The sequence below is a fragment of the Spermophilus citellus genome, assembly GCF_964194105.1.
Source record: "Spermophilus citellus genome assembly, chromosome: X".
In the NCBI taxonomy this organism is placed as follows: domain Eukaryota; kingdom Metazoa; phylum Chordata; class Mammalia; order Rodentia; family Sciuridae; genus Spermophilus; species Spermophilus citellus.
This window is the reverse complement of record NC_138190.1, coordinates 87592271-87603178: the sequence shown is the minus strand read 5'-3', so window position 1 is coordinate 87603178 and position 10908 is coordinate 87592271. Positions and strand designations below refer to the sequence as shown.

Sequence of the window (10908 nt, the reverse complement as noted above, 5' to 3'; positions counted from 1 at the left end):
TCATTGCTTAGGGCACCAGTTTCATGGGCTTAAAAAAATAAAAGGAAAAAGGTTGCTGGGCATGGTGGTGCACACCTGTAATTCCAGTGATTCAGGAGGATGAGTCAGGAGGATTGAAAGTTCAAGTAGCCTGGGTAACTTAGCAAGACTTTACCTCAAAATAAAAAGTAAAAAGGGTTGGGATATAGCTTAGTGGGAGAGTAGCCCTGGATTCAATCCCCAATACTGCAAATAAATAAATAGGTGTCAAAATCTTAAAATCTCTTCCAATGTACCTTTATTTGAGGCTATGAAATGATTAAATGCATGAAAAATGACAAAATTTCAGTTTTACTAAAGAGTAGCTATCATAGAAAAATTGCAGAGTCTCTATTTTCATGCATGACTAAATAAGAGTTTGTCAAACTACTCTGAAAACCACATAAAAATAAGATGTGGTAAATAGTCATATCTTTTTTCCTTTCATGGAGGGGCAGGGATTGAACTCAAGGGCACTTGAGTACTGAGCCACATCCCCAGCCCTTTTTGTATTTTATTTAAGAGACAGGGTCTCAGTGAGTTGCTTAGTGCCTCGCTGTTGTTGAGGCTGGCTTTGAACTTGCCATCCTCCTGCCTCAGCCTCCCTACCGATGGGATTACAGGCATGCACAACCGCTCCCAGACATAGTAGTCATTTCAAATACATTATCTTAACCTTTGATTATTCATTTTTCTCTAAGATTGCAAAGTTTCCACCTACATTATGTTTTGGCCTCAAATCAGGGAGTACCATTACATTTATAGCTTTCCTCTATTTTTTTAAAAAAATTTCATTTATTTATTTTTTTGTACCAGGAATTGAACCTAGGGGCACTTAACCACTGAGCCATATCCTCAACCCTTTTTATATTTTATTTAGAAACGGAGTCTCACTGAGTTTGCTTAGGGCCTCAACTAAGTTGCTGAGGCTGGCTTTGATTACAGGCATGCGTGCCATGACCGGCTTATTTATTTATTTATATAAAGACATTGGGGATTGAACCCAAGCCACTCAAGCAGGAACAAACTTTATTTCCGAACTCCCCTGAACGCCACCCATGCGGCGGCCTTCTCCGGGACACACCACACACCAACCGGAACTCCCTCCACTGGAACTTCACCAACCAATGGGAACTCCCCAGGAATCCCCGGGAGAACTCCAAAGTAGCGGGCACCTGAGGCAGACAGTAGGGGTCTGTATACAATTGAATACACAGCCTGTTTCAATCCAGCATCATCCAGTTACAGCAATTATAGACAGCTTAACTTAATTATCATCATCTTAATGGCTCGCCTCTCAACCATTACTTTTGGCAAAATGCCAGGGGCCTTTCCAACTCGGCTGTGGCTCTCAGCATCCAGGTGCACTTTACCACTAGGCTACAACCCCAGACCCCCTTTTTTGGTAGTGGGGATTAAACCCAGGGGCACTTAATCACCAAGTTACACTTCCAACCCCCTTTATTTTTTATTTTGAGACAGGGTCTCATTAAATTGCTGAGGCTGGCCTTCAACTTTCAATTCTCCTGCCTCAGGCTCCCTAGTTCATAGGATTACAGGTGTGCACCACCACATCTGGCAACCCCAGACTTCAAAAAAAAAAAAAAGCATCTATTTATTTTCCATACCAGGGATCAAACCTAGGGGTGCTTTGCCACTGAGCCCAGCTCTTTATTTTTTTATTTTGAGACTGGGTGTCCCTAAGTTTCTTAGGGCTTCCGCTAAATTTCCCAGGTTGGCCTCTAACTTCTGATCCTCCTGCCTCAGCTTCAGCAGTCGCTAGGTGTACAGGCTACAGGCGTGGACGCTCTAGTCTTTTTTTTTTTTTTTTTTTTTTTTTTTTTAGATAGGGTCTGGTTTAGTTGCTGAGACTGGACTCAAACTTGCCATTTTCCTGCCTTAGCTTCCCCAGTTGCTGGCCTAACCGTTATGCACCACCACACCAGGTTTATAGTTCTCTTATTCCTAGTTTAAAAAGAAATTAAATCAGGTCTCAGACTAAGCCATTGTTAATATTTTAGGGAGTTTAAGGTCAATGGATTCGTCAAGGTTAGGCATATACTTGCTACAGCCCACAATCTGCAACCTCGAAGGTGGTTCAACATCTGGTTTAGGATACAAGTTTCCAGAAAACGTGGGAGGTTATCCATACCTATCCTAGGTAAAAGGAGGGCAGAACGTCTTTTTTTCCTCTCAGCCCCCTAACTTCAGGAGGAGAGCGACTGGAAACTTTAAATCTCAGCATGGGAGAAGCCGCCTTTACAGTGAAGTTTGCGGTTTCACATTTTCCTACAGATTCAAATTGATATTTGGGGTCAATCTGGGCAAAATAAACACTATAATCGATCATGTTAAATTTAACAATCTTGACACCAGTTACCGGTTCTACGCAAAATGACGAACGCGAACATTATTAGAAAAGTGAGAACACCAGCCAATTAGCTAACTCCAGCAGCAACGGCCCACTCGCTGCGCTCTCCGGGCTTAGGTAGGTGGGGCAAACCGCTCTGGGTAATTGGGTCTGCGTCATTGTCTGCGCGCGACGACTCCCGCCATAGAGCTGCATTCCAACCAATCAGGCTCCAGCAGAGCACGTCACTCTGCCCATTCGCCGCCGGATCTCCGCGGAAGCGCATGCGCGGGGCGCGGCCCGCGCCTTTGAATCCAGAAGGCGGCTTTCAGACTCCGGAGCTTGGGGGTTGACGAGTGTTTCAGGTGAGGAACTTTTACACACCGTACGAAATGGGACCTCTGAGAGCGAGGGGAATATTTCAACCTCTGAGGGCGGTACTGCACTGTGAAGGATAACTGGGATAGATTTTTTTCCAGCTCAGGAATTTGCCTAATGGGTGTTGACTTTGACAATTTGATTCTCTGCTTTGGCAGGTTGTGAGAATGAGTGATCCTTGGCAAGCACTGGAACGGTTCACTCCATGGGGTCAGAAGCTGCTTCCCTGCTTTCTTTCTTAGGACTCTAGGAAACAACTCCAAGTTGGACAGTTCCACTGGATTGGACGCATTTGTTACTCTACTGTTTTGGCATCTGTTCTAGGTAGGTGGGATTGAGTAAGTGTCATTACAATCATTCTCTTACTTTTCCCTATTTGAAGTAAAAAATTTAGAATTCATTCTTGGTTTTCCTCTTTCTTTTTCTTACATCTCATTCTTTTGTCACAGCCTGTCCAATCTACCTTCACAACATATACTGAATCCAGTCTTTTTCCATCATCTTCTGGACTTCTCCAAGATCCTTTAAGTGGTCTTGCTGCTCTTTGATCCCTAACATTTTAGTCTCCATACTGCAGATAAAATGGTCTTAAAACACAAATTGGATATTGCTCCCTCCTCTAACCACCTCTGTCCTCCTCTCCCTGTGGGAAAATCCAAACTCCTTATCGCTGGCCTACAAGACCCAGTATACTCCCTGGCTGCCTTTCTGACTCTCACCACCCTTTGCCTCTTTCACTCTCATCATACTGGTGTTGCTGCCGTTTCATTAACATACAAAACACTTTCTTGCTTTAAGGTCTTAGTATGTTTTCCTTTTCTCTCCGTATAAACTATTCTTTCACTGGAGGTTTACATGTTAGGTTCCTTGACACCCAAATATCAGCTTAAAGGTAACCTCAGAAGGGCTTTCTCTGAACACTTATTTCAATAGATTCCCGCCCCATGCTATTTCTATCACATCCCTGTATATTCGTTATTATTTGTTATTGGTTGATTCTTAATTTTCCCCAGCCTCTCACTCCAGTGTAAGTTTCATGAACGTAGGGACCTTGATTGTTTTATCCCTGGTAGGTAGAATTATGCTTGGCATATAGACAGTGTTCAGTAATTATTTACTGAATACATGCATTAATAAATGGAGAATGTTTCTGTCTTGAGAATGTTTCGTCCGCCTCCCAGTTTGGCTTTTTAACTACGCAGTTTTAACTGAGCACTGACAAAGTAGGGAACATAATGATTAAAAGCAAAATCAAGGAGGAATACAGAAAATAGGAGTGGAGAAAGTAGAGTACATGAGGTTTATTAGCTTTGGACTTGCTTATATGATATAGCCATTCTAAGAGGGCACTTAAATTTCACAGCTGATAAATGTTACCTTCTTCAGTTGTTAGTTTCTCTTTAGGTCAAGGTAAGCTTTTTGAAAAAGTTAACCTGTAGGTTTTATTTTCTAGATTATTGTCAACTTATTTATTGAATGCCTTTTATGTGCCAGGTACTAAGTACTAAATGTGGGAATATAGGTAGATGTGACCCCTGTCTTTTGGGGGGAAAAAGTATCGTTTAGCTGACTAATGATAACTTGACACTTGTTTCTGTATAGAACATATGCAATAATGTCACCTCAAAAGAGAGCCAAGAATTCCCAGGCACAAAATAGAACTTCACAAGTTAGTAATAGTTGTCAGACCAAACTCTCAGCTTGGAAAGCAAAACCAAGCAACTCAAAGAGCATCTTGAAACAAAACAACACCGTGGAAGATTGTGAACATGGTGATGATCAAGCTGAAGATGCTCTGCAAATAACATTGGAATACTTTGAAAAAGGTAAAGACAGATCATTTCCTTATGAAAGTCCTATTTTGATAAAAATACTTATTTTTTTCTTAAGATATTTTTAAAGGAAAACATGTTTTTTTTTTCTCATTTATGCTTTTGTTTATTTACATTTGTTGAACATTTACTATACATCAGTGTGCTAGGTATTATTATGGACACATAATGAAACATCTTTCCCAGTGGAGTGGTTCCCAAACTGCTGTACATCATGATCACCTGAGAAATTTAAAATATACTGATGCCTAGCATCCACACTTAGACATTCTGATTTTTTAAAAATATTTTTTAGTTGTCAATGGATCTTTTACTTTGTTTATATGCACTGCTGAGGATCAAACCCACGGCCTCACACATGCCAGGCAAGTGTTCTACCACTGAGCCACAACTCTAGCCCTTAGACATTCTGATTTTATTGGTGTAAGATGCAACCTGGCATTAGGACTTCTTTTATTTTTTGTGGGACTGGGGATTGAACCCGTGGCCTTATGCATGGGAGGGAAGCACTCTACCAACTGATCTATATCCGCAACCTGCATTAGGGCTTCTTAAAGGCTTCCTAGGTGATTCCAATATATAGTAAATTTTGAGAACCATTGTCCTAGTGTTTAAAGAGACTATAGTCTAAGTTGAGTGCTTTTAGTTAATTTATAGCAAGGATGCCAGGACATGATTCAGTTTTTCTCACTGAAAGTACTGTTGCTGTTAAATATTTTAGACTTTTAAAGGCTTTCAAGGGTGGGAATTTTTTTTTTTTTTTTTGGTAAAGCCATTCCTTTAGTGCATGCTGAGTTGTAATTGTTGGGGTTAAGGACTGAAAAAAATTTAAAGGGCTTCTTATTTAATAGTATTCTTTTCTTAAGGTCCTATTAAAACTTCACGAAGTAAAGATAAAATCTTGGAAAAACACTTGAAAACTGTGGAGAATATGGCTTGGAAGAATGGGTTAGCTCCAGACGCAATTGACATTCTATTAAATGCAGCACTCAGTGGCAAATTTGGTATGTCAAGTGGATACATTTGTCATGTGTTTGCTATTGGTTTTGCCTTTCAGACTTTGAATTAGATTGTTCATTGGAATCAGTGGCAGTTCTTTATTTTGCTATTCTCTTAAGATTAATCTGGTAAGATTATAAAATAGCCTTTCTTGTGTTCAGAGTACTTTATGAGCCAAAAATTTCTGTTTGCATATTGCTGAAATGACCAATTATCACCTCTTTACAAATTAAACGTGGAATCTTGTCACCAAACATGGAATCGTTTTTAGTTTTTTTTTTTCTTTTTTTGATTAAGCATAGATAATATTTTATTTATTTTTTGAAAATATTTTAAATAATGTTTCTGCAAGGAATTTTAGAGATCACTTAGTCTATTTCATTGCTTTTAGGTTTACTTATCTAGGACAAGTTTCTATTTGCACTGCTTTCATTATAGTATCTGTGACCTTAACAGTCAAAATGCTTTTTCTTTTGTGTAAATGTTTCTTTTTCTGTTCTCAGGTTATTGAATGGTGGATTGGGTAGGAGGGGTTCTTAGAAATAACACCTGGTCAATATTATTTTTACTTGAAAAGATTTCTTTTAACCTTCACTCATCTAAATTCAGAATTGCAAGGTATTTTAGTCCCTAAACATACCCATTTTAAAGAGGAGGAAATATTCCTAGAATAATTAGAGACTTTCCTTTTTTTTTTCTTTTGGTACCGGGGGTTGATCTCAGGGGCACTCCACCACTGAGCCACATCCCCAGCCCTATTTTGTATTTTATTTAGAGACAGGGTCTCACTGAGTTACTTAGCACCTGGCTTTTGCTGAGGCTGGCTGTGAACTTCGATCTTCTTGCCTCAGCCTCTCGAGCTGCTGAGGTTACAGGCATGTGCCACTGCACCTGGCAAGACTTTCTTTTTGTTTCCTAAGGTTTTTTTTTTAATTGTAAATGGACACAAAATCTTTATTTTACTTATGTATTTTTATGTGGTGCTGAAAAATTGAACTCAGTGCCTCATGCATGCGAGGCAAGTGCTCTACCACTGAGCTACAATCCCAGCCCAAGACTTTCTTAATGTCAGAGCCCAAACTGGGGAAATTAGATCTCCTATTGCACTTATACTATACTACATGGCTAATGCTTTTTTTCCTACTTAAAAAAAATGAACTAATACATTCATCAATACTGAATTCTTTTAATACTAAGTATTTCTGGACCCTGTGTATTAGCTTCCTTTGTGTATACTGGAGCATCCAATTTTACAAGTGTGTGTGTGTGTGTGTGTGTGTGTGTGTGTGTGTGTGTTTTAAAGTAACAACACTGTACTAACTAAATTCAATCTGTGACTCAAGTATTTGTTTTTCCTCTTTTACCTGATTAGTTCTGTGTGTTTTCTTAGAAAATTAAGTTAGACCTAATAAAACTGACTTTTATTCTTGTAGGTAATAGTTTCAAATTGTTTGGTTCTAATACCTTTCCAGGAGTCCATGTTGATTAGTGTCTATCAAGATCAATTTTACCACTCACTTATCCCATTAAAAGATGTATAGAATGTACATTTTTTCTATTTTGGAATTATCTTTACTGATATTAATGGTTAGGGAGTTTTCATGTTATATGCCATTGTGTTTCAAAAGGCATGTCTCAGGCTCTGGAAACTTGTACATAACAATTTAAAGTGAAACACTCTGCCTCTCTGTTGTTTTCATTTTTCTGTTGGGCTGGAATTTATCGAGGTTGAATATGACCTCCTTAATTCCTTTTCCCTTTTAGTTAGTTCTATGATACCTCCCCTAGATCTTTATATATAGCTCTTTTGGGAAATTGAAATGCATATTTAGATGCATATTTAGGGGACAATTATACTAGAAATATCATTATAATTAGGTGCAAAGGGACTTTAGATCCTGAGAAATTAATTAAAAAGTCACTGGAAGTAAAAACAAAGGTAGTATTGAGTTCCTTCTTTGATTTGGTACATGTGTAAGGTGTTAATGGTGAGACTCTTTAAAAATTTAAAAAGGTTTGTGAACAGGAGTGGGAGAGGAAAAAAAATATTAAAACAAGAAACCTCAGAGTGGAAAGCAGGGATTTTTATTCTTGTGATTTTTTTTTTAAACTTGCCATCACTGCTTTCTTTCTTCTTCACAGGGTGATGGGGTAGAAATTGGTGACATATTTTAATTATTGAAGCTTATTGCATAGAAGTTAGAATAAAGAATATACAAAGCCAGTGTCTGTAACATCATTTCTGTTACCAGATGAGAGAATACCATGGAGGCCAGAAGGCAAGATGGAAAGATTAGAATAGGATAAAATAATATCACCTCCAGCTAATTCCAAGAAGATAAGTTTCATTCTGCTATCCTTCCCCGTTTTATGGGGCAGTGGAGGCTACAAGTTTATTTATTTATTCTTAACTGTAGCATCTCATGCAACATGTCTACTAGTCTGAAACCAGTCTATTTTGCCATTAAAAATAAGAAAAATTTGATATTTTCCTGTGATTAAAGACTTTTTAAAAAATATTTTTTAGTTTAATTGCCAATGGATTTTTAACTTTGTTTATTTTATGTGATGCTGGGGATCGAACCCCATGCCTCATGCATGCTAGGCAAGCACTCTACCACTGAGCCACAACCCCAGCCCTGATTAAAGACTTTTTTTAGATATAATTTACATACCATAAAATTTGTGCATTTGAAAGTTCAGTGTTACCACTGGGTAATTCCCGAATATTTTCATCACTTCAAAAAAAAAAAAAAAAACCTTGTGTTCATCCTCCCCTTTAAAATAGAAATATGTGGGCCAAATAATTTGCTTCATATTTTATTTCAGGATCTGAAAGTACAATTTTGTTTTGACTAGTGTTTTATAATGATGATAAGAGGTACTAAATGTTATATAGTGTGTTGGTTTTTATTGTCTTCAAGGTAAAGTATTATTTGTATGACCAATAGTGAATAATAGTAAGTAAACAACTGAGATACTAAAACATAGTTTAATTTCAAGTTTGTTGTCCAGGGAATGCTGTAAATACGCGGATACTGAAGTGCCTGATTCCAGCAACTCTAATATCAGAACATTCTGTGGTTAAGGCAGTCTCCTGGCTCTGTGTTGGCAAGTGTTCTGGTAGCACCAAGGTAATCTTTTTAAACACTTTGATGGTAAGTCCTTCAGAACCACTTAAGGGCTAGCAAGGAAGAGCCACTTATGAAGTAATGGACGTGGTCTTTTGTGTAAAGCCTGTAGTTTTGGAACAGTATAGCTTGATACAAGGACTCTGTTTGAACAGAAATTTTTACTGAGAAATAAAATCTATTATTGTGTTTTGTGATAGAAGCGTCTAAAACAGCCCTGAGGGTGAAATTAAGCTCTTCTATGCCCGTTAGTTGTATTTTTCTAAAGATAAGCTTTTTGGGGCTGGGGATGTGGCTCAAGCGGTAGTGTGCTCGCCTGGCATGCGTGCGGCCCGGGTTCGATCCTCGGCACCACATACCAACAAAGATGTTGTGTCCGCCGAGAACTAAAAAATAAATATTAAAAATTCTCTCTCTCTCCTCTCTCACTCTCTCTTTAAAAAAAAAAAAAAAGATAAGCTTTTTGTCTCTCGATAGGTACTTTTTTATCGATGGCTGGTTGCAATGTTTGACTTCATTGATAATAAGGAGCAAATTAACTTGCTTTATGGCTTCTTTTTTGCTTCATTGCAAGATGATGCACTGGTAAGTAAACACTAGATGCGTCTAGCATCAATCAAATAGTACATGGATGTGAATTGATGCACCATATATGCTTCAGGGTGCTACAATGTGTTTTTCTGTATTTATTTAAAAATATATCAAATATACAGGAATTATAGAGAATAACATAACAGCACTTCACTTTCTCTCAGATTAATTATTGCCATATTTGGTCTATATCTATATCATCTTTTAAGGAAATAAAAATATTACAGATTGAGTTGATTCCACATTGCAGTTTCTTTGCTGATCTACAGCAGTGATTACCATTTTTTTCTCTCTTAAACCACTTAAGCAAACTCCTTTGGGTCACTTACTCTACATTTTCTTGATTAACACTGCAAAAATTTCATCACAATTAATGATAAGGAGAGGATTACTTTTCATGAGTTGCCAATGGACTGATTATGATTAAATGACATAATTATTCCCATTAAAAACATGAATAACTCTAAGAAATCAATCTACTGTCCACCTGGAAGACTTTCAAGGATCATTAGTAGTGAGTGACACAACTAGCTGAATTTTTCCTATAAGAAAGGAATTCATTCACTAATTTCATTTTTAAAAATTCATGTTTCAGGGGGCCGGGGATGTGGCTCAGTGGTAAAGTGCTTGCCTAGCATGTGTGAAGCACTGAGTTCAATCCCCACCACCACCAAAAAAAAAAAAAAAAAAAAAAAAAAAACAAAAAAAAAAACAAAAAAAAAACTCATGTTTCATCCAGGCATGGTAGTATGCTCTTGTAATCCCAGCTACTTGGGAGGTTGGGGCAGGAGGATAGCAAGTTCAAGGACAACCTGGACAACTTAGTGGGACCCTGTCTCAAAAATAAAAAAGGGCCAAAGGGATGAGATTGTAACTCACTGGTAGAGTGCTTGCTTAGCATTCACAAGGTCCTGGGATCAATCCCTGTACTACGCCGCCCCCCCCCCCCCCAAAAAAAAAAGTTGTTTCTGTTGTGTTCTTGTATTGTACTAGGCAAAAGTAGAAGATTCAGGCTTTAGCATAAAGTTTCTGTACTCCAAAAATTTAAAGTTTAATTGGGGAATTAAGGAAAGCATATGAGGTTAAATAACTTGAGGGTGAAATTATCAAAGACAATGTATGGTAGTGTGAGGATAGTACTTCCAAGAAGGAATAGAACACTGTAAATCAGAGGGATTACAAAAAACTTCATAAAGTATGTAGGTGTTTGAGCTGGGCCTTGAAGGTAGAATAGAATTTGGGATTTGATGAGAGGAAATAATATTTGATATAATGGGAATATTTCAAGCAAAGTTCAAGATGTGTATTTTAAGGAATGATGACTAGAAAAACATGTTCAGTACAAACCCATTTTTTTCTAAGTATTTTTTATCTGTAGTTGGTTGAATCTGCTGATGTAATCTGCAGTTAGAGGCTGACTATAGCTGTTTATGGAAATAAGAATGAAAGTTGACTATAGACAGTTTGGAAGGTCCAGATGAAATTAGAGAACATGAATTTGGGACCTTAAAATATGCAAGAGGGACAGGCGGGGTGGTACATGTCTGTAATCTCAGTGACTCAGGAGGCTGAGGCAGGAGGATCACAAGTTCAAGGCCAGCCTTGGCAA

General features: G+C 38.0%; 1 protein-coding gene across 1 annotated transcript in view; it reads left to right on the top strand.

The window, feature by feature from the left end:
- The first annotated feature begins 2642 nt into the window (after window positions 1-2642).
- The window catches only part of CENPI (centromere protein I), an 86871-nt gene continuing 78605 nt past the window's right edge, over window positions 2643-10908 (top strand). Inside the window, exons 1-6 of the mRNA XM_081277851.1 lie at window positions 2643-2733; window positions 2905-3084; window positions 4349-4572; window positions 5445-5582; window positions 8593-8711; window positions 9186-9293. Coding sequence (XP_081133977.1) covers window positions 4362-4572; window positions 5445-5582; window positions 8593-8711; window positions 9186-9293 — 576 coding nt within the window. The 5' untranslated portion in view covers window positions 2643-2733; window positions 2905-3084; window positions 4349-4361. The remainder of the gene's footprint in view (window positions 2734-2904; window positions 3085-4348; window positions 4573-5444; window positions 5583-8592; window positions 8712-9185; window positions 9294-10908) is intronic.